This window comes from Strix uralensis, chromosome Z (assembly GCF_047716275.1).
Source record: "Strix uralensis isolate ZFMK-TIS-50842 chromosome Z, bStrUra1, whole genome shotgun sequence".
NCBI classification, from domain to species: Eukaryota; Metazoa; Chordata; class Aves; order Strigiformes; family Strigidae; genus Strix; species Strix uralensis.
The window spans coordinates 22744485-22772068 of NC_134012.1; the positions used below are offsets into that span (position 1 = coordinate 22744485).

Consider the following 27584-nt stretch of genomic DNA (forward strand, 5'->3'; position numbering starts at 1 on the left):
GGACTGCTGAGAAGGGGTGGACACACGCAAGCCGAGTAAAGGGACCTATACAGGATCCGGCCTGGAAAGTGACCAGCCCTCCTGGGGATCTACGAGTCACCCTTCGGAGAACCTGAAAGAACTCTCTACACATTGTGAGATAAGAACCTACGAAGGACTCGATGAGTGAGACCCTGATATTTTTGTCCAATTGAAACTTATATTTGTTTTCCTTTTATATACATAAAGTGTAAAGTGTAATGTATGTAAAGAAGGCTGGGGGATTCATAATACACATGAAATAAATCTTCGGTCTAGTTGTAATCAGTGTTATTAACAAGAACGGATATTAACTAATCAGGCCCTAAAACTGGAGATTCTAAAACTTGGTAGAAAATATTTACTAAAGGGATAAATCCTGAAAGAGAGTGCACTCACTCTAATTGACCTACTCAATAGCACTCTCAGATCCTAAGGGTGATCTGTAGAAAGCACATCCCCTGGGTCCCCTGTCGTGAACCCGAGGTCAAAGATAAAAACTGGGAGACCTATGTGTCCCGGAGTAGAGGCAAACGTACCCCTGAAGAATACGGCTGCTGCCGAGAAGATGGAACACCCTGCTGCTCTAAGCAACAGAGTAGGCAGAGGAGGCAGAGACGTATCAAAGTGGGGAAAACCTTACTGCCCTACTCTGAAGAAAAAAGGACCTCTGAGGAAGAAGAGCCAGACGAGAGTGTCAGACACCCCGATACAAAAGAGATTAAGAAAAAATGTGCAAATCTATAGAATCCCGTCAACCTTCTATTGGAGCTATTGGATAGTCTGGCTAGGTGTATTAGCTACAATGAATACACTACCAGGATGGGCTAGAATGACTAACCAATCCCACCAACCTTTTGAACATACCCTAACTAATCAAATTATATGGCCTTGGACAGATGCTTATTATGGACATACAGGAAATATGGATGCAGATTTGTATGGGACAGAGTTAGCAACTGCCATACTAAGCAATAACCTAACACTCCAAACATATAAATGGGAGAATTCATCCCATACCTGAACAGCTAAAAAAGGAGATGAGATACAGATAGGCTGCAGAGTATTCAATGTAAATGTGATAATAAGTCGGCACCCTTTAATTCAAACCGTCCGTCAGCCCCCTTTTACTCAAATCGTTATCAGAGACAAAACGGAATCTAAAATAACTCAAACCCGTTATGAGTCGGAAGCCTGTTGGTATGCATTTACTGCAACCCAACCGGTGTCCATAGTTTGTTTGGGAGGGACCAGGTCAGGAGATCAAGCTATATCTTTCCGATTTCCATTGAATATACAGGAGGAAACTACAACAACCACAACCCACGCTCCCAAAGAGACTACTCAGACTACTCATACTGCTCCAACACAACCAACAGTCGTGCTTAACCCAAGAATTTTTAAAATTGGACCATATGCAATTAGAAATACAGGTAAACAACAAATGCTGTTTAACCCGGCGTGGTCTCTCAAACAAGTTGAATTGTTAATGCAAAATAATGTTTCAAATATTCAGCCAGCATGTTCACCTTTCCTAAAGACTTCTTACGAGGGATGGACAACCTGGCTACAAAAACAAACTCCTCACACAAAAAGAACGCAGAGAGACTTAACCGGTGCTTTGGAAACAGGATTGGGAGTTTTAAATAGTATTGATTCGGAGGTGATAATGAACAAATTGGCTACCTCAATTAGTGATTTAACTAATATACAAAGACCTTTGCGATCTTCCTTATTGGCTTTGGGGGCTAACCAGTGGCTGTTGTCGAATATATTACCAAAAGGGGAAAAGGTAAATATAAAGGATCATGAATTGATTACAGATGCACTCAGTGTGCTCCAAAATAACCTCTCTTTAGCTCTCAGCTGCATCCAGGCTCAAATATGGATGCAGTCGATAGCTGCCTCAATTATAAGAGAAGGTGAAGAAGGTATTCTTCCTACTGAAATTCGGAGAATAATTTGGGACAGTACTACTAATTTTGAAAAGAAACTCCAATCCTGGTGGAACCTGGTAAACTTTACCTATGACCCCATCACAAACACAGCTACTACCTTTATACTCACTATTTACAATACCACCATATACCAAATTTATCCTATCATTGCATTAGGGCTGAATCACAACGGAACCATACTCTATCCTTCTGAGCATAGAGTATGGGCCCGAAAGGTAAACGAAAAATGGCAAACTGTCAATCTAGAGTCCTGCATTGTACGGGAACAACAAGGATTCATTTGTGAAGGCAATGCAATTGAGACACAAGATATTTGTTTAGATACCGAACAAAATATTTGTCACTTTGAGGTCCATCCCAATGAAAATCCTAAAACAGTACTTATATATATTGGCGAAGGTTGTGTATGTTTGAGGACGGTTTGTGAATTCTTAACCGTAGACAAGATCATAATAGAGACAAAAAATTATTCAAATCTCTGTGTTTACAACTTCACAAAGGTAATCGGATGTGACTTTTCCTATTTAGCCCCGGTCACGTCTTACCAACTCCTGCAATCCAATTATACATTAATACATAATCTACAACCTACACCCATTGGAATGAATCTCACTTTGGTTAAGCAGTTACTTCAACACAAAGACTTAGTTAGAATTTTAGAGAAAGTTAGAGAAAACGGACAGAAAACTCTAATAACTGTTCATCACAATGTGGAAGAAATACACCGAGTCTTGGAAAGAGCAAAAAAGAATGCAGAACATAACTGGTGGGACACCCTTTTTGGATGGTCACCTACTGCTACAGGCATCTTGAACAAGTTGTGTCACCCCATTGTGGTTCTCTTGATATTAATCTTAATCAGTTTGACTTTGTCAATAATATTATATGTCATAACTTGGAGAATGATACAACGGGTAACATATCTAATATCTGTCACCCGTCCAATACTCATTAAAGCCAAAAACAATCAATTAGATGATGACTTTAAATTGAAAAAAACTCTCCTGTTAAGTCAACAAGAATTGCAACGATTTGATGAACAAAATGATAAAAAGAAAAAGGGGGGATTGTGATAGACAGTAAACGGTTTGTTCATCAAATTCCACTGAAAATACTGGGAGCTCGTGACATGTTATTCCATAAACTATGTTGGCCTAAGCTTAATCTTAACTATTACACTGTATAACGACTAACTGACTGTAAGTGCTTATCTAAGTTGAAATGCTGAAGCAAGGACTTCTACTAGGCAAAAGACTGAAAAGAGGGAGAAAGGGAAAAAGGACAAAGGGGAGAAAGACAAAGGGGAGAAGAAGAAAAAAAAAAGGGGGTAGTGTCTATATTCTGTAAGATATAAACAAAGACTTTGTGAGCCACTCTCAGGAAAGTAGGAAATACGAGAAGCTGGTGACGTGAGGAAGACCCGGATGGAGCGACCCCCTAGCTGCAAAGTGCGCAGACGCAGGATACACCTCTCAGAGAGACCCGATAACGGAAGGCGGAGGATATAAAAAAGACGGACCCTCGGGAAGTGAGTGCGCGCCGTTGGTGGAGCAGGGACTCCCCGGCCGCCCAGCGCTGTTTTGCTTATTGCCGCTTGCTAAAATAAATAATTGAAATCTAATTTGTCCTAACTTGCATCATTTTGGCAAGATAGTCTATAACACTTACAATATTTGTTTACCCAAAAGGCTTAGTGTTAAATTTACCCCATGAAATATAAAGAAACAGGTGATGCTTTACCAAAATAGAGCACCATCTTTTATGTATCTGCTGTGACCATGCTTTTGGTCCTTAGAGATTCCAGTGAGCACACTAGTGCATCCCAAAAAAATCACCTCTTTCTGAACTGATTATATCATTAATTTTGTGCTGTATTATTATGTATTCACTAAAATCAAACCCTTTTCCAAGTCTTAAAACACTAATTTCACAAACCAGTGAAGCTGTATTATATGTTTACTATTGTAGAATATCTGCCTGTGACCTCAAAGCTACTACAAGTATATATATGTACATATTACATATATACATAGTAAAGGTATACATACACAAATGCTATACATTTGGTATAATGTGCATTATGGTATAATAATACTAAAAATTCTCATAGATAAGCAGCTGCTGAAAGTATCTTTTCCTTCCTCAAATCACATGCTATATTCATTCCAACATGCTAATTGCATGTTAAGTAGCTGCAACATTTTTTTTGTATTCCTTAAAATTGAACACTATCATTACAATAGCACATTTTACCATAACACCAAATGAAGCACTCATCTTTGAGGGCCTTTGAGGTCAAAGCTATTATATAGCCACTTAAGAAAGGGTGAAATTATCCCTTTCCCTCATGTCATATGCAAATAGAGAACATACATGGTTATCTTTATAGTGGAAAACCTCTCACATCAGTAGTTCTTCTTTATTTCCATTTTCTTATTTCAGGCTGTAGTCAGCCTGGACAGAAAAGGAGTAGCCGGAGCAGGTACAGCACTGGCTACTCAGCCGACAGCTCCATCAGCCACACACTGACAATCATTTCGGCCCTTTGAAAAGCAACCAGGTGCCACCTGCAGCATAGTCCAAGCAGCGACTTCTCACAGAAACTAATCAGGAAGTCGCATTCAAGGAAGAAACATGCAAGCACGTTGCTACAGATTGCAGATTTTTTCCCAATCAAAAATGATTCAAAACTCATTCTGAAAGATTTTCAATTCACCAAATAAAAAGTGGCATTTAATGATGGCCATATAGTCATATGGTGTCAGTCTGATTCTTCCCCATACTTAAAAATTATTTTTCTCAGTATGGTGTCCAGATGTTAGCAAATGAAGAGCTGATAGCACATCATTCAATGATTCCTGGCTGCAGGACCTCCAGCAGCAGTGCTGTCACAGTAATGCCTTAAACAGATCAAGCTGCATCCAGTGTAATTCCTGACACAAGCAGACACACAAAAAAATTTTCCCTATAATGTAGACCTGCAGTCTGCTTTATTTCAAATTATTAAAATAACCTCAGACTATAAACTAGGTAGTTCAGTGCAGTAAGTTTTAGAGCAGCTCCACAGATCTCAGTGGTAACAGTATGTTCAGCTGACAGCACAATACAGAAATCGTCCTGCAAAATTTTGGTCTATTTTTACAGCATAACTACGGCAGTTTCAGGAAAGAGTTAGCGCAGTCAGCTGACTTTGTTTTCCACTCCGACCAATGCTGCACTGGACAACTACTGTTCTTCCAATGACAGACGCTCGCAAATTTTGAATAGGTTCTCTTTATCCTGCTTGAACGGAAACACCTCTGTCAATCACAGGAAGACAGTTAAACAGGCATGGATAGGGGTTGTTTTTGGGGGGGAGGGGTGGGGGAGTGTTGAAGTACAGAACTACACTTTCTTAATTTTAAGGTAATTTAAGGGCGGTACGAAGACACTTCCCGCCGCAGCCGGGAGTTAACACCCAAGGTCATCAGTCCCGCCACATAATCCCACATTAACGCCCGAGTGCCTTCTCACCCCCACGCACCTCTCCTCGCTCAGGGACGGCGGTCACACAGCTACAGCTCCCTGCCCTCGGGCAGCAAGAGCGGCCCTTTCCCCCGCGGTCCCGCCCCGGCCCGGCCACCGCCCCCCCGAGCCTCTCAGAGCCGGAGGGGGCCTTTCTCGTCAGCGCCCGCCAGCCACGTTCGCCTGACCGCCCTGGGTGCGCGCCGTCCACCCTGGCCGAGAGGCTGCGTGAGGGAGGTGCCCTCTCCTCCTCTGAAGGAGAACGAGGAGCAGCCCAAGCGCCTCCCGTCTCCCGCCAGGAAGGGAGGAGCTGGGCCGCCAGAGGCAGGCAGCGCGGCGGGCAGCCCGAGCAGGCGCCTCCCCTAACGGCCGCCGGCTCTCGGCGCCAAAATTCAATCGTGGCGGGCGGTGGGGCGCGGCGCCGGTGGTGAGGTACCGGGGCGCGGGAAGGGGGTCTGCCCGCGGCCGGTGCGCGGGTGCCCGGCTGATTCCGGCGTCAGAGCAGCCAGCGAGGGCTTGCTCGGCGGGGATAAGCGGCGGGGCGAGGACGAGTCGCGGCGCCGTCGGTGGGGACGTGGGGTCAGGCGCCATGGCGGCTGCGGTAGGGGTCTGGGATGGGCCTGTGCTCACGGCGCTTCAGGACCGAGTTCGTCATTTTTCTGGGCTTCAGCCCTCCGGTGCGGTGGGGCTGAGCAGGCTGGAAAGGGAGACTCCCCTTCTGCCGGATTCTGAAAGATTTCGGGCCTTTTCGTTTCCCTCGTTGGCTGACGGAGTAGAGGACAGCTTTGTGAGAATTTAGTGTTATGCCGTAGTCTTCAGGCAAATGTCGTGATGAGCGCTGTGTAAAGTCACGTCGCTTAGAAACGTTGAAGCATAGGTTATGCTGGGGTCTGCGTGGAATTTTCCGTTTATAAATGCATAATCTTTTTGTTGTGAAAGGCACGTGTTCTTTCTATTTTCTTATACATTTAGCTGTTTGTTTGGTATGCAGTATGATTCGTTTGATGCTTATTGTTTCTTCTTTTTCTTTGAAAAATGTAGGATTATAATCCAGATACCTTTCTTCATACTCTTGGGAGGAATACTTTGCCTGGTCCCTTAGGAATACAGAGAGGATGTACATCAAGTCAATTGTTGTTGAAGGATTTAAATCCTATGCTCAGAGGACGGAAATTTGTGACTTGGACCCATATTTCAATGCCATTACTGGTTTGAATGGTAGTGGCAAGTCCAATATCTTGGATGCAATCTGCTTCCTGTTGGGAATCACCAATCTGTCACAGGTAAAGAGAGAGGGGGCATTTAAGAAAGGTGTTCTGTCAGCAACGTTTCATATTACTCTCTTAAGTAATCTCTGATGGAAGACCTGAAGTGGTGCTTCTATAAAAAAAAAAGTTTTATTTATTTGGATTTTTCATTACATAAAAGTGTGTCTCTGTCATTCTTATATTATGATGGAATTGCAGTTTCATCAGTATGCTATGGTAGCTTATAATATTGCACTAAACATACCCACTGGAAAGGTCTCCAGACGAAGATCTATTGCAGCTAAAGGCACTAACTTTTTTATTTGTAATAAACTTTTTCACTTCTGCATTGGGTCTTAAAATTTACCCAACTGGTTCATCAGAAAAAAAATAAAAAGCTGGTTTTCATGCAATGCCTGCTATTTAAAATATGATATATCTGCTTTACCCTTACTAAAAAAAATTGTGTGCTCTGGCATCAGTTTGAATCTCTGTCTTCATGTGATTTTTTTTCTTTTTTTTTTTTTTTTTTTTTGTATCCCACTTCCCCCGGTTGTAGACAAATCCAGCAGACTTCCAAGGAACACTGATTCATTTCTCTGTGAGCTGCATTATGAATAATAAATGCTTTTTAAGTAAATGTACTGATGACTTAGCTAGTGATCTGGCTTTTTTTAAAAACCATATATTTAGTTTTTGTCAGGAATCTCATGCAGAAACAATTAGCTGGCTTGCTAAACTAGACTGGCACATTCTGCATGTGGTTTTATGGTGCTAGCACCTTGCAGGTCTCATATGTCAGTCTGTTACATGAACTCTTAAATCTATAGCTAGATCTGCATTTTCTTCATTCATTTCACCAATCTACAGTAGTGCACTGAAGCTGTATAATGAATTTATTTCAAAACGTATTTATCTGTTCTATGGATTTAGGTGCGAGCTTCCAACTTTCAAGAACTGGTTTATAAAAATGGACAAGCTGGAATTAAGAAAGCATCTGTGTCTATTACCTTTGATAATACTGACAAGAAACTAAGTCCACTGGGTTTTGAAGCTAATGATGAGCTCATCATCAGTAGGCAGGTGAGGTTTTTAATATCTGTATTGCTTAGTAGCCTATATACATTTTTACCATGCTCAAGAGAGTACTTTTCAAGAAAAAAAAAAGGTAATTTTTAAAGTCCCTGCATTTTTGCAATTGAAGCAATGCTTCTAAGTGTGGTTAGTGACACAAACTGTGGAAGTCGATCCAGGGTACTAGATTTAAAAAACTGGAATTACTTGGGAAATTAGTCTAATATTGTTAAATGTATTGTATCAATAATGTTTTCTATGGATTTGCACAGAAACATAATAATAATAGTAATGAAATAATGTTTCTAAAGCAAGTTACAATTTTGTATTTTATGGCTTTTTCTTCTGCTTTCATGTTTTCCTCTTAATATTTGAACTATGTGTTAAATTTGGTCTCCAAGAACAAAGAAACCTTTATCTTTCTGATGAAGAAGTCTCCCAAGTTTTTTTTTCTAAAAAAAGGGAAAAAGTGGAAATTTGTGGGGTTTGGAAATTTTCCTGTCACTCTTGCCCTCAATGACTGATCTTTCTTACAATTTAAATGTCTCTTCAGTCCAACAAGATCTGTTTAGATGTTCTGTATAGTATGCATATATGTGTGTATGCAAAGATATAATATATGGGTTTTGCTCAGATATTTTATTCTTTATTAGAGTTTATTACAGTTTATATTCTTAAAATGTCAGGTTTCTTTCATTTCTTTTCCTTTTCCAGATTATCATTGGAGGTAAAAATAAGTATCTCATCAATGGTGTGAATGCTACTGCCACTCGTGTGGACGATCTTTTCTGTTCTGTTGGACTCAATGTCAATAACCCTCACTTCCTCATTATGCAGGTATTGTGTGCATCTTTACAAAATCCAAAATGAACAGAAGTTGCACTAAATTTGAGGCAGGATAGATAGTGGAAGAACACTTAATTTTCTAATTGGAGAAAAGCAACTTCTAAAAAAGTAAAAATCAATTAAGTAAAAAGTAAAGAAATAGTTAAGAATTCCAGTACAGCATAGTTTGACCCTTAAACATGTATCTTATTGCACAAGACCTCATGTAGCCTGTATGTAGCAAGCTTTTTCTAAAACATTCCAATTTTATTTTCCATGTCACTTTAACAGATAAGTGTTGCTTTTATTATTGTGCTAAAAAGATAGATTTTCTTTCCTATTGTGTGTGTTCCATGTTAGACAGTATTTTGAATGAAGTTGATATGCCTGCCTTCCTAAGTCACAATTAACAAAGAGCTGACCAATTGAAAAGACCCTTACAAACATCAACACAGGGACTAGACAAATCCCTGAAATACTTGCAAGGAACAATAAAACAGAGCAGGATTTACTGTTTCAAATGGAACTGTCCCAACTTGTGGAGGAGGTAGTGGGGAAAGGCAGTTTTGTACCTATCCTTCCTCCTAGTTACATATGAGCTAAATCTCCCAAAAGCCAGTTTATGATTAAGAGCTTATTCAGGATCAGTAACTTGGTAAGACTCTAGAACAAAATATGTGTGTTAGTCCTTTAAGGTTGAATCAGGAATGTGGAGGATGAGCCTAAAATAAGATACAAGGGCCATTTCAAGCTGCCTGAAGAAATGACATGTTTGAACTTTCAAGAGCAAAACAACTGAGTAAGCTAGATTATCCTTGTAGCAAAAAAACCCAGCTGTTTGAACTTACAATATAATGTATAAAAATGAGTGGGGTTTTTTGGGTTTGGGGTCTTGGTTTTGATTTCTTTTTTTTTTTTTACTATTGCATGGTACACAAACACCATTCTTGTTTTATCTTTCTGTCATCAGGGACGAATTACCAAAGTTCTAAATATGAAGCCAACAGAGGTAAGAAAGTTGTGGGAGTTTTTTGTCTGAAGTTTTACTGATTTTGAATAACAAGAATCAATATTGGGGTGGGGGGAATAAAAAAAAAGTGTCAGAGGTAGATGAGGTGGTAGTTTCTTCTAACATAAGAAACATCAATTTTTGTCGCATTGCTTTATTTTAGATTTTGGCTATGATTGAAGAAGCAGCTGGTACTAGAATGTATGAATGCAAGAAACTAAATGTCCAGAAAACCATACAGAAGAAGGAGATCAAACTGAAACAGATTCAAACGGTACTATGTGTTAGAAAGTATACTTTCTTTTATATTTATTAAAGATAACTGAATATCTAGTGTAGTGTGGTTTTTAACTTGCAGAATATTTCATTTCTGCACTGGGAACTAGGTATTCATGCTTATACATATAAGAGTTTTAAAAATCTGAATATAAATGTTCTGTTTTGTGTTTCAGGTCTTAGATGAGGAGATCACTCCAACTTTACAGAAACTGAAAGAGGTACGGAAAAATTAAAAGAGTGATAGGGCCCTTAAAGTACTGAAAAATTACTTTCAGCTACTCTGAACCAGTATGTGGTGGCTAAAACAATAGCTTGTTTTCAAGCTTTGTAGAATCTGTTAAGAGAGAGAAATTTTATCTTCTGTTGAAATACAGAAAATGTGACAGTCAGGACTTCCAGGAAATCCTAGAGGTGAATATAGGGAAAAGGAAGAAAACAAGAGAACTAGATAAAAGTAGAAGATAAAAACATATCTCAGTCCTTAGAAAATTTGTGTCAAGTGATATTTCTGCTGTACAATCAGTTGTAGAAGTATTGTTATCTTTGATTTTCCTAAGCAGACCTGCAATGTATTACTTAATATGACAAATCCTTCCTCTTATCTACAAATAATAATGTTGTTAGAAGTGCTTAAAAGATAACAGTCCTACTTAATATTACTTTTCCATCAAATTTAAAGTTTTTTTTTAATTGGTGTCTTTTCAGGAAAGATCATCCTATCTAGAATACCACAAAGTAGTTCAACAAGTAGAACGTTTAGACCGCATCCATACAGCTTATCAGTTTGTTCTGGCTGAAGAGACAAAGGCATCTGCTGCTAATGTATTAAAGGAGTTGCAGGCTAGTGTAGAGAACCTTCAGGAATCAGTGGCTGAAAATGAAAAGATGATGACACAACTTAATGAAGAAGTAGCGGAGATGGAAAAGAAAAGGCAAAAGGTAAGTGAGAACAGAGTTGTGCTTGTCTGAATATCTGAATACAAGGAGTTACTTGAGAAGGGGATTGTTTTTGCAGATAATATATCCTTGAATTTTTATCTCCTGGTGGGTTGTTTAGATTATACACTGCTCATTGTCATTCTTAGCCGTTGTCTAAAAGACATCCATTTCAAGTTTTCATTTGTCTGAAATACTTTACTTCCAATTGCTGTAAATGAATAATAACTGAAGAATGGAAGCTCTTTGCCCTCATGTTTCCACTCTGTGCATTCAATGGTAAATTTTGCTGAATTTTTTTTTCTCCCTTTTTGTTGATGTCTCAAAAGAAATACACTTCAAGTAGGAAACTCTTGTTCAACAAAACTCAGTACTGACCTCAGTTTTCATGGCAGTAAATTTGGTTAGATACAGGATGGCCCAGGGGGTCTTTGGATGCCTACATGCAGCTGTTGTACAGGGACAGTGTCCAATGATATAGGATGGTGTAGGTCTTAAGTAGTGGCTTCAAGTTAGCTTGGATTTCAGAGGGAAGAGATGTGCTGACCTGATTGCACTGGAGTCTAACTGCCTGCTTGATCAGATATTTATCTCTTCTACATATAGCTGTGAACAGAAGATGAAGTAATTACAAGTACTCTTATCAGTTTCTTAGGCTAAATTAAATTTCCTCTATTTCTGATTTTAGGAAGTTGGTGGTATGCTCCCTTCACTGGAAGAAGCTCTTTCAGAAAGTCAAAGAGCTAATACTAGAGCACAAAGTACCCTTGATCTCAGGAAGCAAAACTTAAAAAGTGAAGAGATTAAGTACAAAAGTCTGGTAGAAAGTATGCAGAAGGTAAGACCTTTGTATATAATTTTCTTTAAACACTAAATCAATGCAGATTGAGGGGGACAACTGTTCGTTCTTACCTATTGCAATAAGAAAAAATCCTGTGATTGGCAAGAATTACATCAAGAAAGCAGAAGCAAATGGTAAGGGTATTGTTTTATTTATGTGCCATAGGTAGTAGGTTCCCATTAGAACAAATGTGATGCATATACAAAGAAAGTACAACTCCTTATGGTTACCAACCTTCTATTAAGCTCAGGAGAGATCCCTATAGCTTCAAAATTATGCTCTCTGGACATGTGGTATTCTTAAAATTAAAGAAGAAATTTCTACATTATGAGTTTATGACAGTTGATTTTTTTTTTTTTTTATTAATGCAAGAGGAGCACTGAAGAAGACTTTACTTTTTAGATACTGGGGAGAAAGAGCTGTTTCTCCTAGCTCTTGGGCAGTTGTCATCTCTTCCTGTATTTAATCCTTCTGTAGGTCTTCAGTGCACTCGTGGGCCAAGTACAGACTTCAAAACATGCAAAGACAAATTGTAAGATCACAAAATCTGACAAAGGGTCAGTTGATGAAACTACTCATAACTCCTCATCTAAACAACATGAATTTAAAGTTAATGGGACTCAGGTTCTCTCTAACTTTTTTTTTTTGTTCTTTGTTTTGCTGAAGGAGTCTAAATCACTAATGTCAAAGGAGAAAGGACTAAAGAAGACAGAGGAAGAACTAAATGCTTTACAGGAAGCAAGTAGAAAAGATGCAGGTGCTTTAGCTGTGGCACAACAGCATTTTAATGCTGTGTCTGCTGGCTTATCGAGCAGTGACGATGGGGAAGAAGCTACTCTTGCTGGCCAAATGATGACCTGCAAAAATGAAATCAGCAAAGCAGAAACAGAGGCTAAACAGGTAAGAATAAAAGCTCTGCCTGTCTCAGACCAGCCTTCCTGCTGCTTTTGAAAATTGTCAGTGAAAAGATTCGCAGAATATCTGTGCGAGATATTTTAGAAGTTGGCATATGCATTAAGGTGACTTTTTTTGATTAAACAGATCATTAAAAAAATATCCTTGCATAGATACAGATAAGGAAAAGCTATAACATTGCTGTGAGGAAGTATAGAAAGTGGCGTTTGAGACATAAGGGAGAACTTGCAGTACTCAAATGACTGATGGCATTGAATAGAAGGAAATTAAGACTGGTGTCAGTGATAAGCATTCATACTGCAGGGATTTCTACAGTAAAACTTAATGGAATCAAAATAAAGATCCCTGAGACTGTGAATGGAGAGTTCAGAAGAAACTGTTTTTTTCTTAATTAAATTGTGTACGTGACTGAAACAAATGCCACTTTTGTCTTAAGACAAGGAAACCTCTGCTGGGATTGTTCTCACAGTGGAATTTAAATTTGCGAAGTTGGAAGTGCACCTTGCTTGTCTCACTTAAGGAAAAACTTGGGGAGAATAACAAGGACAGCCGCGTCCCACATTATTTTACCTTGTTTCTTCTCAGGCTCTATTCATGTGCTAATATGAGTTATTTTATCCAAATACGTGATTTATGTTTTTATTTCCAAATCACCTGGGCCCTTACTTTCAAAAGCCAAGGCTGCTTTTTGGCATTTCTGCTACCAGTGGAAAATCTTACAAATTGTACAAGCACCTTGTTAGTGCAAGTGTTCTAAATGCACCTACAAGATTCTGTTTGAATATCTTCTGGTTCTGTATTTTCTTACTCCTTACAGGCTCAAATGAAGTTGAAGTATGCACAAAAGGAATTAAAGACAAAAGAAGCTGAAGTTAAAAAGAGGGATGGAGGCTATGAGAGAGACCAAGAAGCACTTAGAGCTGTCAGAAAAACAAAAGTAAATCTAGAGAACGAAATGAAGAAGCTGAACTATGAAGGTCTGTACAGACTTCTGGTGTATAATTTTGGGGGAATCTGAAAAGGAATATAGAAGTATGGTGGGTTGACCTTGGCTGTACACCACTCTGTCACTCCCCTCAGCTGGACAGGGCAGAGAAAATAGTATGAAAGGCTCACGGGTTGAGATAAGGCCAGGGAGATCACTCACCAGTTACTGTCATGGGCAAAATCACCTCCATGTGGGGAAATGAATTTAATTTATTACCAATCAAATCAGAGTAGGATAATGAGAAATAGGAACAAACCTCTAAAACACCTTCCACCCAACCCCTCCCTTCTTCCCAGGCTCAACTTAATTCCTGATTTTTCTTTATGCTTTCCCTCTGCCAGCGGTGCAGGGGAACAGGGAATGGGGCTTGTAGTCAGTTCCTCTCAGCTTATCTCTGCTGCTTCTTTCTTCTCACACTGTTCCCCTGCTCCAGCATGGGGTCCCACTCATGGGAGACCTTCCCACAGGCTGCAGTTCTTCATGAACTGCCCCAGCGTGGGTCCCTTCCCCAGGGTGCAGTCCCTCAGGAACAGACTGCTCCAGCGTGGTTCCCCCACGGGGTCACAAGTCCTGCCAGCAAACCTGCTCCAGCGTGGGCTCCTCTCTCCATGGGGCCACAGGTCCTGCCAGGAGCCTGCTCCAGCACGGGCTTCCCAGGGGGTCACAGCCTCCTTCAGGCACATCCCCCTGCTCCGGGGTGGGCTCCTCCCCGGGCTGCAGGTGGAGATCTGCTCCACCATGGACCTCCATGGGTGCAGGGCACAGCTGCCTCACCATGGGCTGCACCACAGGCTGCGGGGGAATCTCTGCTCTGGCTCCTGGAGCACCTCCTCCCCCTCCTTCTGCACTGACCTTGGTGTCTGCAGAGTTGTTCTCACATACTCATGCTCCTCTTTTCCGGCTGCTGCACAGAGATTTTTACCTTTTCTTAAATATGTGATCACAGAGGTGATCAACCAGTGTTGCTGATGGGCTCAGCCTTGGCCAGCGGTGGGTCCGTCTTGGAGCCAGCTGGCATTGGCTCTGTTGGACACAGAAGCAAAGAAAACTCTCTCATTAACTCTCTCATTCCCATTGGTAGGCAATGTCCAGCCACTTGGGAAGTAGGGCCTCGGTGTATGTAGCAGCTGTTCTGGAAGACAAATGCCTTTAGTAATGAATGTTCCCTCCTCTCCTCCTTTATCTTGGCTTTTATGGCAGACCATGCCTTCATGTGGTATGTAATACAGCTTGGCTCAGCTGTTCTGGCTATGTCCGCTTCCAGCCTCTTGCCCACCGCCAGCCTGCTGGCCTTTGGATGGGGAGTTTGAGAGACAGCCTTGATGCTCTGGGAGCACTGCTCAGCCAAAACACTGGTGTGGTATCAGCACTTTTCTACTAGAAATACAAAGCACAGCATTATGAGGGCTGCTGTGGGAAAAGTGAACTCCATCCTAGCCAGACCCAATACAAGATGGAACTGAAAAAACAAGTATGCTGGTTTCATGCATGAAGAACTTTCTCTGGTCAAAGCTCTGAAAGCACTTGGTTTCCACAGAAAATAGTTTTAAATAATTTGATTTTATAAACTTTAGGCCAAATATTTTGAAGTTTGGTGGAAAATTTAAATTCCATCGACAATTTAGATGGAAAAAATGACGAACCTCCTTATTCCTTCCTGGTTTTCCCTACCTAAAACACTTCTTAAAGTTTGTTTCTCATTCCAGGTAACATTTGTTGCAGAAGCTACTCAAAACTAAATTGATATTCCAGAATGACATTCAGAGAAACCATATTAGACTTTAAACTCTTTGCATGTTTGGTATGGTGATGGTGTTAGTTTGTCTAAACTAGAAATTTACCAAGAATTTTAGAAAGTCTCTCCATTAAGTATTCTCTACATATATGTACATAAACAATGTACTATACCAGTTTTTAAACTAATAGATTTCTGTGCTCTGAATGTTTGTCTGCTGCTTGTGTTCAACTCTTAAGAAGAGAAAGAAAAAGCCCTTTTAGCAAAAGAAGTGGCATTGACTCGTGACATCAGCCAGCTGAGAGAATTATATGAAGGCTTAGTGGCAAAGTTTCCTCATCTACAGTTTGAATACAAGTAAGATCTTGGTGTGATCCTAAAAAACATTTCGAAGTGCTTTTTAGGGCATTTTATATGCGACTTATGGGATTTACAGGATAATTCCATCAGTTGCTTAGCTGTTGATTTCTTTTTGGTGCCAGTGAAGGGGGAATGTTAACTGACATGTTAGCTGAATTAATGGGCAGCAGGGCAAGTGATACAGTCATTCTTAAATGACAGCCTTATCAAAATCATGAGAATGTAAAAGTTTTGTATGATGGTATTTGCAAGCCATTACTCAACTGCAGTAGCTAAAACCATAGAATCGAAAGGTCTAAACTGCAAAAATATGTAGTCATTACTTTTCAGAGTACTGCCTAAGGACTGTGAGTAGACTAGGTCTGTGGAGGTCAACACTGTATCTGTCTCCAGTACTCAAATACATGTATCCCCAGATTTACTTGCTTGTATAATTATCAGTCTGAGCACACTCTTATATCTGTGCTAATAATAGAACCCATAGTAAAAATAAATTGAAAATTGCATAAACAAATTATATGAAAATCAGGAAGGACATTCTTCTAATAACTTTGGAACTGACTCTTTATTGTGAAGTCTCTTGCCCTGAAGTATTTAATTTAACCATTTTCTGTGATTTCCGCTCCCCCCCCCCCGATAGAATTTAGAATTTCTTATACCAGTATAATAAGCAGTACGAGTTTTTTAAATGTTCAATATATGTGGGAGAGAAACAGACATGTGATTATCATAATTTAAATTTATTTTAAGGCGTTTTGGAAAAACATGGAATCCAAACTCTGTGAAAGGCCCTGTTGTGTCTCTTATCACTGTGAAGGATCTATCCAAAGCAAAAGCCCTAGAAGTGACGGCTGGAGGGAAACTCTATAACATTATTGTGGACACAGAGGTATGTTTATGTCCTGGGTTCAGCTGGGCTAGAGTTAATTCTCTTCCTAGTAGCTGGTACAGTGCTGTGGTTTTGGATTTAGTGTGAGAATAATGTTGATAACACACTGATGCTTTAGTTGTTGCTAAGTAGCGCTGATCCAAAGTTGAAGATTTTTCAGTTTCCCATGCTCTGCCAGCAAGTAGGTCCACAAGAAGCTGTGAGGGAGCATGGCCAGGACAGCTGACCCGAACTAGCCAAAGGGCTATTCCATACCACAGAACATCATGCTCAGCATATAAACTGGGGGGAGTTGGCTGGGGGCTGGGATTGCTGCTCAGGCATCAGTCAGTGGGTGGTAAGAAATTGCATTGTGCATCACTTGTCTTTTCTTGGGGTTTATTTCTCTCTTTGTTCTTTTTTTTTTGTGGTATTACCATTGGTATTTTCATATTTAAGTATTACTGTTGTTATTATGTTTTACTTCAGTTATTAAACTTTTATGTCAACCTGCGAGGTTTACTTTTCCAATTCTCCCCATCCCACTGGGAGGGGGGAAGAGTGAGTGAGTGAGGTGCTTAGTTGCTGGCTGGGATTAAACCATGACAATTATTACTTTAATACAGAAATCTTAATGTTGAGATGAGGTTGTGTGATCTAGGGCTAGTGAGCATGTGCATTGATGAATGCTTAAGAGGTAGTTTGGACCCATGTACATGTTTAAATTGGGTCAAGAGAGTCATGCTTAATTACTGGAAACTATATTCCTCTTGCAATGCCCTATTGTCTTACTTTACAAAATCAGATATGTATTCAGGTATGCTTTGTAACTCTTCTCATTTGAGGTTACTGCCAAAAAGCTTTTAGAAGAGGGTGAACTAAAGCGTCGATACACCATCATTCCACTAAACAAAATTTCAGCCAGGTGTGTTGGACAAAAAGTAATCAAGTTGGCCCAAACCTTGGTATGTAAATAAATATGCTGTTTACACTATTGCTTGTGTACCTCTTCCATTTTGTTTCTTTGCTAAAAACATGGGCTTCTTAAATGTTATATTAATAAAAATTTCTATAGGGTTTGAGGGTATCTTGATTTCAATTTTTTCCTTTGTAACCTTTCAGCTATGCAATGTTTAAATGGATATTAATTATTCCACTTTTAACTGAAATTGTTTTTTAAATGTAATGATTTTTTAGAAAGTGTTTTTATCAAGAGAAGAGAGAAATTAAATTTTTAAATTCTTATAACTTAAGGCATACTAATTGCATTTCATTTGATTTCTAGGTTGGTCATGATAACTTGTATTTAGGCCTTTCTCTGGTTGGATATGAATCTGAACTGCAGAAAGCAATGGAGTATATCTTTGGGACAACATTGATCTGTGATAACATGGATAATGCTAAGAAAGTGGCCTTTGACAAAAGGATAATGATGAGAAGTGTTACATTTGATGGAGATGTGTTTGATCCTCAAGGCACTCTGCATGGAGGCAATTGCTGGTTTTGTTCATATAATAATACTGTGTGTCTGTTGATTTGTTCACTGCTCTGCATGTTTTTTATAAAAATCACCAGTAACCTTTTTGTTTAGACTCATACTGGGGATAATATCTGTTTGAGCAGAGATTTGTCACTCTTGAACTGAAATAAGATTGATTAGACTAAGAAAAAAATATATGGCAAACTATTTGCCTGAAGTAGTTTAGATTTTAAATACTTAAATCTTCCTTGGCTATGTAATCCTCTTGGAAGGAGAAATGCTTTGCATTCAGGCACTTTTTGAAGAAATTTGTAATTAATTGGAGATAATTTCACAAATTATGACAAGTAAGTTGATTTCACAAGAAACACATGTGCAGTATTCAAAGTCTGCAGAACTAAATTCTGTAGCAGAGGACGTAGTTTTCTCCGTTGAGAACTGCTGTAAATTTAGCCTAGCTGCCTTTCTGTTTTGAAACTGAAATTAATCATACCTGCATCATTATTAACATTAGGGATTTGCTCTTTGCTAGTGGCGAATCCATGTGTCTAATTCCAATTAGCTTGACTTTGCTTTTTTTCACTGAACAGGTGCCTCCTCACAGACTGTACCAATATTGTGTAAAGTTCAAGAAATGAAAAATACTGACATAGAAGTCAAAACAAAGGAATCTGAACTTGAAACTGTAGAGAATGAGCTGGCAAGCTTGAAGAATGTTGCTGAAAAGTAAGGTTTGCCCAATAAAATGTCTATCGTTTCTCTTATGTGACTGAGTAAATGTAATATAAAGAAGTATTTTTGGAGGTCGTAGGGCCTGTTGAGAAAGTAAGATGCAGAAAATTGTTCCTTTCCTCCCTCTCGCCCCCCAATTTAATTTGTAATACAGCAATCAACAAGCAAATTTAGTTTTTAGATAACACATGCAAGAAAAATTTGATTGGGGTAATACAGGGAAAAAATGGCATACAATGATGACTACTTGAAATCAGTTGAAGTTTTCCAAAGTTTCATGAAGTCCACTGAAGGATGGGTCTGTTCCAGCCATATTTTGTAACACCCATACAGAATTTCAGTTTGTAAGAGCTCCTATTTTTCTTCCAAGAAAATATAAAGATACTAAAGGGGAATATCTGAGTGATACTGCTGTGAGGATCTATGTTCTATGTTTGATTTTCAGCTCTTCAGTTACTGAAGATCTTTTTAGAAGATGGAATATAAAAATATGTTTAGTCAGTTCTGTAAAAATCCTATAAGGAGATAGTGTTGCATAATATGCTATGTACTGGCTGAATTTATTTTTCAAATTGTTTTGAGTTGCAACAGACTTCTAGAAATATAACCAAAAGGAAGAAATGAGTTTTGCTTTTAGATACTTTTTCTTTAATGCTTTTTTTTCTCTGTCATGCTGCTGCTTGGAAAAACATGAGCTCTGAATTGTTGCCAAATCCCATGTGTTGCATTTGTTTCCTTTTAATATATCTTATCAGGGCTACATAGCCAGGAGTTACATATATGATAACTTACATATCTACAGGTTTCACAATGACTATTAAAGAAATTTTATCGGACTTCCATGCAGTTAAGCTTATTTCTCCTACAGTCATTATTCTATCCCACATTAGAATGGGAATATAGGTATTTATCTACTTATTTCTATATGTAAGTATTTCAACTTTGAAACTGAAGCGCTGGGTACTCTTCATTATAGCAGTGTATATCATTACTGTCTTCAAAAGGTACTGGCAACTGAAACAGCAGTGGGAGATGAAATCTGAGGAAGCAGACCTGTTGCAAATGAAGCTTCATCAAAGTGCTTATCACAAACAAGAGGAAGAGCTGCTTGCCCTGAAGAAAACCATTGGTGACAAATGTGTTCTTAATCTTTTAACTGAAAACTAATTGTGAGAATGGGATAGATATTTGGCTGTTTGAGTAGCAGAATCTTTGCTTAAGAAAAAACTATTTTTTGCTTTGAAAATACTAGCTTTATATTTTAGAATATGTTACAATTACAGAATCACAATAGACTTGCATAGAGGTGATTCACATGAGGTTGATCATTCTCTTGTAGTAAAGGTTATATTCTTAAGTGGATTATGTACTTTATAATAAAAGGAAATATGGCTTTGCAGGGAAGTTTTAAAGTTTTTAATCCCATATTTGAGTAATCTTTGTTTTTTCCAAGCCATCTGTTTCTGGAGATATTTAAAGTTAGCAATATAAATAGCTTGTGTAACAAGAAAGCATTGGAAAGAATTACTGTTTGTATAGACAAGGAAGGATGTCAAAGGAAGCAAATGCAGCAGTTAAGTAAAACATCTAAAGAAAAAGGATGGACAGAAGTGATATGTATGTAGAAACAGTATTCTAGGATGAGGTGATGCCTTATTAGGTAGCCATCTGATTAATTACTTCTTGATCATGTGATTTGGCATATACTTACACCTGTCAAAAAAAGAAAACAGGCATATTGTCATTAATTTTTATGACTGGTTGCCTATTTGATGCCCTACCAATAACTGATAACAACAGCACACTGTCTTTGAGTAATCATTGAAATAGCTGACTTCATTAACTAGCAAATGTACAACCACTTTTTTCTGTTAGAGGCAAAGACAGATTTATTTCAGTTGGAGTTCAGGATGTGAATTTAAAGATAAGAACAATGCCCAATCTCATTACTGTACTTCTTGATTCAGTGGAGTGTGAAGAGACATTACAGAAAACTGAAGACACCCAAAAGAAAGCAGAAGAGAAATACAAGGTATTAGAGAATAAAATGAAAAATGCAGAAGCAGAACGTGAAGAGGAACTAAAAAATGCCCAGCAAAAACTAGATGATGCCAGGAAAAAAGCAGATGCTTCAAACAAAAAAATGAAAAAAAAGCAGCAGGTAAAACTTAACCTTTGTTGACAATTTTTCAATGTCAAAAGTGGTTGCAGTAATTGGAAAGTTTGGTTGTCCTGAAGTTTTAATACTGACAGTTTTGGAACTTAATATATTACTCTGTAGTCACTGACATAAATTGCTGATTTTTTTTTTTTCTTTTTTTTGGGGTGAGATTGCCCCTTTGCTGAAAAACGGGTACTGTTAATCCTCTACAGCATTTTCCTATGTCAAACTGAAACTTAATTCTTTCCATTTAAGTATAACTGTAATAACTTTTGAAAACATCTCTCTAGGAAGTTGAAGCTTTAGTTCTGGAACTTCAAGAGCTAAAAGAAGAACAGGCTTCTCGTGAACAACTAATGGAGGCTACACACAAAGCAATCCAATTCTACCAGAGTGAAGTTGATGCGATGCAAGCTGAGGTGACTAAGACAAAGGTAAAAGTGAATACTGTGTTTCATTATCTGTTTTGATGTTACTGAAGTTATGATCCCCTAAAACTCAAATTATAATGTGTATTTTGTTGCTTGGATTTTCTTGCCAGCACTCAATTATCTTTAGCCTAGGTAGTTGTTTTTTGGCTTCATTACCACATGTGAATTTTTTCTCCTTCTTTATTCATTCCATTGTTCCTTCCTTGTTCTTTCCTCCTTCCATTCTCTTCTAGTGACTGTCTAACACTAGCCTTTAGAAGAAGCTAATAAATGGCTGTTTGATTTGCTTTTCAGGAATCTGTAGAGAAATCACAGAAGGAACTGGCCAAGCAAAAGGAAGTAATTTTGTTACATGATAAAGCAATTAAAGCCAAAGCTGAAGAGATAGTAAAATACAAAGAACAAAATAATGAATTACAGCTTAAGCTTAAAGAATTAGAACACAACATTAGCAAACATCAACAAGAGAGTGCTGATGCTGCTACCAAGGTATTTCAGAACTGTGCTTTTCCTTGCATCTTGTGACTAAGAGTGGTTATTTCCCTTGCCACATGCAAAGGAAATAGCATTTTTTCTTAATAAGCACTGTTATATTTGCAGCCTCAGGAGGAGGGGGTAGAAACTATAGATTGTAACAGAGCTTATCAGTATGGACTAACAGAGTAGATCACAGTGAGAAGGTGATCAATGAGAACATTCTGAATGTATGGACAAATTAGGTAACTAATTAAAGAAGCTAATCCCAAGATTTAGTGACAGTGACTTAGTCCAGATACAGAAAAACTTGTTCCAAGTAGACATGATGGGTATATGTGGAAGCTTCCGTAAAATCTTGGTTCGTCTACAGTCTTGGAAATCACATGAAGCATTGTAAAGTTACACACCTGTGCTGCATCAGGATAGAAGAGTTAATGTTGTAGAGTAATTCTAGGAATTTGATACTTTTTAAAAATTATTTTTAATTCGCACTGAGAAGGGGAGGAAAAAAAAAGCCTCAATATATCTTCTTGTTTACAGGTGGCCAAAATGCTGAAAGAGTATAAGTGGATAGCTTCAGAGAAACCACTTTTTGGTCAGCCAAACACAGCCTATGACTTCAAAACTAACAATCCTAAAGAATTATATCAGAACCTGCAGACACTGCAGGAACAAAAACGGGTGTTGGAAAGGAGCGTGAACGTCAGAGCTATGAATATGCTTTCTGATACAGAGGAGAAGGTAAACATTCCGTGCTTTAACTGATAAAGATTGGGCAGGGTGGGTATATGGTATTATGTATAACATAGCTTTATATTTGCATATGCTCTATTTCTGAACACACCAAAAATAAAATTAAGTCTTCATGAGATAGCAGGAAATGTTTTGTTAGATCTTTTATACTAATTTTACATTTTTGCATTACTCCCTTGTGCACTAGTTTTCTAGGATATGCATAATCTTGATTTTGGATGGTAAAAAGAATAGTTTCATTCCTCCCTACCCCAGTCCATCCAAAGTTGGCAGCAGGAGCATTAGCAAGCTTTGTGGTATCCATTACACTATCTGAGAATTACATACTTTATTGAAGGTTTCAGATCAAAAAACTGTCCATCTTCAAATACGATAGCTTGAAGGTGTTCCAGGGTTGTCTCTGTATCTTGAGGCTATTCCAGGATTGTCTCAAAACTGTTCACTGACTGACACTTTAACTTCCTCTGGTACTGTTTCATGATCGAATTGGCCTGTTCTTCCTATCAGCCTCCAGAAGCATCCTTTCTTATATGGAAAAGCAAATGAAACATGATTAACTTGAAAAGGATGTGCAACTTTCAGAGTAATGTTGGTCTTCCCCTTTGCCGATTGTTGAAAATTCTAATGCTTTAATTTCCAAATAATATCCTAAAACATAAAAACCTTATACAGTTAAATGAATGCTTTGGATTTCAATCTTGTGGTTAATGGCTACTTCATAGTTACAAAAATGATGAACAGTGAAACTGCAAGATTAGCACAAAAGGTATTTGAGCACAAAGTTCATTGAAATTGATCTTTTTTTCTTGTTGCACCAGTACAACGACTTAATGAAGAAAAAAAGAATTGTAGAGAATGACAAGTTAAAAATTCTTGCAGCTATTGAAGACCTTGACCAGAGGAAAATTAAAGCTTTACATATGGCTTGGAAAAAGGTATGACACTTGAAATCTAAGCTTTGCATTTTAGCAGAGGATCAGATTTATCTTAGATTACTGTTTTGCTTATTGCCATGAAAAAAAAAGGTATCTCTCTTCAGAACTAATCTCCCTTGCCTAGTATTTAAATTACAAAACAACCACTTCATTTCTCCTGTTTGATCTCACTTTTGAGAATAAAACATGAATTCTCTGAAAACTGTAAAGATACAGTTAAACCTGCAAAACTACTTTACCATTCCCTTTTACTGCTCACAAAAATTTAAGGAAGGTTAAGCTACTGGCATGCTGAAACCATTGTCTCTCATATGGAAGTTGGACAAAACAGTGATACAGTCTATTTTTCTTTTTGTTTGTTTAAATCAATATTTCAAGAGAGTTAAAATCTTCTGTTTCGGTGTAGCCCCATACAATGTGGGCTGCTGTTCCTGTCACTGATAGGATAGGTAATACTGGAATTAGAGCAACAGCTGATTTTATGTTTGTTACTGAAGCACTCTGCCTGCCACTAACTAGTTCTCTCATATCATGAACTATAACAAAAGTATAAAGTTTTCCCTTTTTATGTGGAAACCTCTTGACACATTCTTTTCTGCTGTACCAGGAGAACTTGTACTTTTTGGCCTTTGAGAAGGCCAGAAGATTAAATTGCCCACAAATGAAGTACTGGTTTTAATTACTACTGCCTGTACTCAGGATATGACTGACAAAATGGTACCTTTTAACTGCAAAATCTTGTTTGGCAAAAATTAGTGAATTGTATTTAAAAGCATCATGAGTGGTGGAATAAGTGTGTTCTCAGATACATTCCTTTACCTAGGAAATTTTAATCTACATTTACAAAGTTGCATCCCATCCAATACCTGAACATTGCTTAAATAATCCTGTGAAGAAAAGGAGTGGGGAGGATGCCAGTGTGTGCCTCTTACAAGGTGCTTATAGTTTTAATAGTCTTTTAATTGGGAGAATTCACAATTTACTGGTTAATAAATCTGAGATAGGGCATAACCATTTCCCTGGCTGATGGCATAAAGAAGCCTGCCAATATTTCTTTCATCTGATCCTTCTAAAATGCTTAGTATAAGGTGTCCTATACACAAATACATATATCTCCCTTGGTGTTGCTTCTCTTTTCAGTACAAAGAAAAGATTCCATATGCTGGTATTTTCTCACCATCCTATGTGCTAATCTTCAAGGCATAAGAACTCATTAGGTTAAATTGGGCAAAATGACTAGAGCATAGGGCAGCTTACCACTAAGTTTTTCACTCTTTGTGCTCTTGATTAAAAGCAGATACATAACATCTTTTATGGTCTGACTTCTAGGTGAATGAAGACTTTGGTTCGATTTTTTCAACACTTCTACCAGGAGCCAAAGCTGTGCTAGCACCCTCTAAAAATGATATCTTGGATGGTCTGGAGTTCAGGGTTGCCTTAGGAAACAGCTGGAAGGAAAACTTAACAGAACTTAGTGGAGGACAAAGGTTGGTGAACTTCGTGGGTTTTTTGTTTGTTTTCCATTGCAGTGTGTATGTATATGTCAAGCTTATTATAGTTCAAAAAAGCAAAAATTTGTTTCCCTAGAAAAAAATTAATCTTTTCCGTAGAAGTCCCTTTTTTTTAAAGGGACTTCTTCCAACCTGACATAATATTGAAAGCATTATTAATTCAGTTAATCTCAAAGAGGAATCTGATTTAGAACAATGCATGACTTGGTATATAATAACAAACAAGATTTTACTCCATGGAGAAATGACAAATTGAGTGGTGAGAAAACTGCAGTTAACTCTAGGTGGTACTGAGGTACTGCTGAATTAAAGGCTTCAGCCTTTCAGTTGTCTGTATAGACTTTTGAGATTACAAGTTCTTCCCTGGTGTCGAAGTAATGTCATGGTGACAATTTTCTTCTCCAGTGATTACAGCAACTGTGTAGGGTCTGTACTTCTTTGCAACTTCTAAAGAAAAATCTAACAAATTGAAAAATAGAAACAGAATTTAGGAAGAGGTGAGACAGTGATATGGAACTTTCTGAAGGACAGAATGCTTCAAGAACTGTACATTGAAAAACAGCACTGCAAATCTCAGAATTGAAAATAGGTAAAGCAACAACATGATTTTAAATGTCTGATAAAAAAGTAATATTTGCCATTTCTGGCAGAAGGCTTTGAACTTGAAAGTTGTGGCAGAAGCTGTCATTCTGTCTCTTCAGAACTCATAGCATAAATCTGCTTTTCAGAGAGCGTTTTGTTATTACCAAACAATTGTTTTCATAAGGCAAAGCCTCTCAAACAGGAGGGTAGAACATAACTTTCTTGTTCTCTATATTAGATCATTGGTGGCCTTGTCCTTAATCTTAGCCATACTTCTCTTCAAACCTGCCCCAATTTATATCTTGGATGAAGTGGATGCGGCCCTTGATCTCTCTCATACTGAGAATATTGGGCAGATGCTTAATACTCATTTCAGACAGTCCCAGGTATGTTTTTGATACTATTGTGATCATCTATTTATACACTTCATTATTTTCAGAGGCAGTCTGCCACTGAGGAGTCTCAGCTGTTCAAGTATTTTATTCCAGAAATGTGTTTTGTATTTCTAAGTTGTTTCAACTGGAAGTTACACTGATGATGCGGCAACTGTGAAATTTCTAAGCATTACATTTTAATGTAAACTGTTGCTGCAGTGGCTAAAACACAGGTAGTAATAAGGAAGAGTATCTGTGATATGATCAATTTCAGGCATGACCCACATCTTGAATTTTGTTTTTTGCTAGTTCTTTAACCTGAGCTTTAAGAATATTTTGGTTTTGACCCTGTTGAAATAAGCCAGGCACTAGTGGAAACAATCTCTGTATCACTGTGGTGTGTGCATGAAAAAATCTGTAGAACTTAAGAAACTTAATACTGTGAGGTAAAAGGCAGTGCCTGTCTCCATTTGGTGGTAGGACATGACTTTTCCAAATTATGAGTGGAACATTTGTTACCAGTATTGTAAAATAATTTGAGCACTATCTTTAGACTATGAAAGATCCTGCATTCTTACAAAATCCACGGCAACACTTTTTCTAGGGATTGATGTACCATGAACAGGTATTCTGTATTGTGGCTGTATCATTAGCACCAGAAAATGTCTGGCCTGTGGGTGTACGTTAACCTGCTTAGCACTTTCTGTTGGGCTTCAGTTATGTTTAGAGTATTTTGTGAAGAATTACCACCAAGGTATTAGTCAAATAAAGTAGAAGGAATCCTCTTTTTAGAAGCCTTTTCCAATGTTGTGTAAAGTCTTTATTTGGATGGCAGAATTTACTTCAAGCTTTCTGCTTTGTTTTAGTTTATTGTGGTGTCCTTGAAGGATGGGATGTTTACCAATGCAAATGTCCTCTATAGAACCATGTTTGTGGATGGTGTATCCACTGTTACAAGATACCAACAGCTTCAATGCAGAAAAAATGGTCTCAGGGAAGCTGAGGAAGCCCAGAAATCACGTAAGTGACAAGAGAGGACCTGCAGAACCAGGAAACTTCTCCACTGGCTCTTCATGTGCAGTACCTGCTTCTTAAGTGTCCTGTCCCCAGTCTGTAGCTAGGCCATGAAGAAGCTCCCTTAATTAACTTTGTTTAAAAATATTTTTAATCTTGAAATACTCTTTTATGTCTCTGCTTTTAGTTCACATCCGCACCTTGTTAAAAATTGAAATTTGCCTGTACTATTATCTATTAGGCTGTGTTCATGGCTGGAATAGTGTGGAAATGTTAAGTTTTAAATATTTAAATAAATTTTTAATCTTATGGCCTCATCTTCCATATGTATGTGTACATAATACATGGATGGAATATAACTATATATGTGTATATTTTTTTTGTCGATATGTAATAGATACACACATCCCCTAACACTGCCTGGATGCCAGACCAAGCTGTTGGCTCAAATTCACAGTTCCTCCTACCCAGACCCTGTCATTTGTAACAGCCGCCCTCACTCTGAGCAGCTGATGCCGCAGACTGAGTGCTGGAGGTTGGGTGAGTGGCCTGAGGGCGGGGAGGTCAGCACAGAACA

The 27584-nt window shown here is 38.3% G+C and overlaps 2 protein-coding genes across 3 annotated transcripts in view; one reads left to right on the top strand and one right to left on the bottom strand.

Moving 5' to 3' along the window:
* Positions 1-5606, bottom strand: part of PTGR1 (prostaglandin reductase 1) — a 33134-nt gene extending 27528 nt beyond the window's left edge. For both annotated transcript variants that reach the window (XM_074857205.1, XM_074857203.1), the window contains exon 1: positions 5500-5606. The gene's annotated coding sequence lies outside the window, so the exon portion shown is untranslated. The remainder of the gene's footprint in view (positions 1-5499) is intronic.
* A 946-nt stretch (positions 5607-6552) lies between these two features.
* On the top strand, positions 6553-27364 carry SMC2 (structural maintenance of chromosomes 2). Its single transcript, XM_074856593.1, has 24 exons — positions 6553-6763; positions 7661-7810; positions 8516-8638; positions 9597-9635; positions 9799-9909; positions 10088-10132; positions 10620-10853; positions 11539-11688; positions 12358-12591; positions 13424-13583; positions 15569-15686; positions 16440-16578; positions 17403-17522; positions 17843-18047; positions 18628-18763; positions 19774-19898; positions 20737-20930; positions 21221-21364; positions 21656-21850; positions 22379-22579; positions 23410-23526; positions 24856-25013; positions 25858-26005; positions 26860-27364. Exons 1-24 carry the CDS (start codon positions 6596-6598, stop codon positions 27019-27021), a joined length of 3576 nt encoding a protein of 1191 aa, XP_074712694.1. The 5' UTR covers positions 6553-6595; the 3' UTR covers positions 27022-27364.
* The last annotated feature ends 220 nt before the right edge of the window (positions 27365-27584 follow it).

What these genes read in the sequence shown, in the direction of transcription:
- SMC2 (XM_074856593.1), top strand. Translation starts at nt 6,596, where the DNA reads ATGTACATCAAGTCAATTGTTGTTGAAGGATTTAAATCCTATGCTCAG. An exon ending in TGGAAAAGAAAAGGCAAAAG is followed by an intron (nt 10,854 to 11,538) that starts GTAAGTGAGAAC and finishes TTCTGATTTTAG; the next exon opens with GAAGTTGGTGGTATGCTCCC. An exon ending in TTGAAGAATGTTGCTGAAAA is followed by an intron (nt 18,764 to 19,773) that starts GTAAGGTTTGCC and finishes TGTCTTCAAAAG; the next exon opens with GTACTGGCAACTGAAACAGC.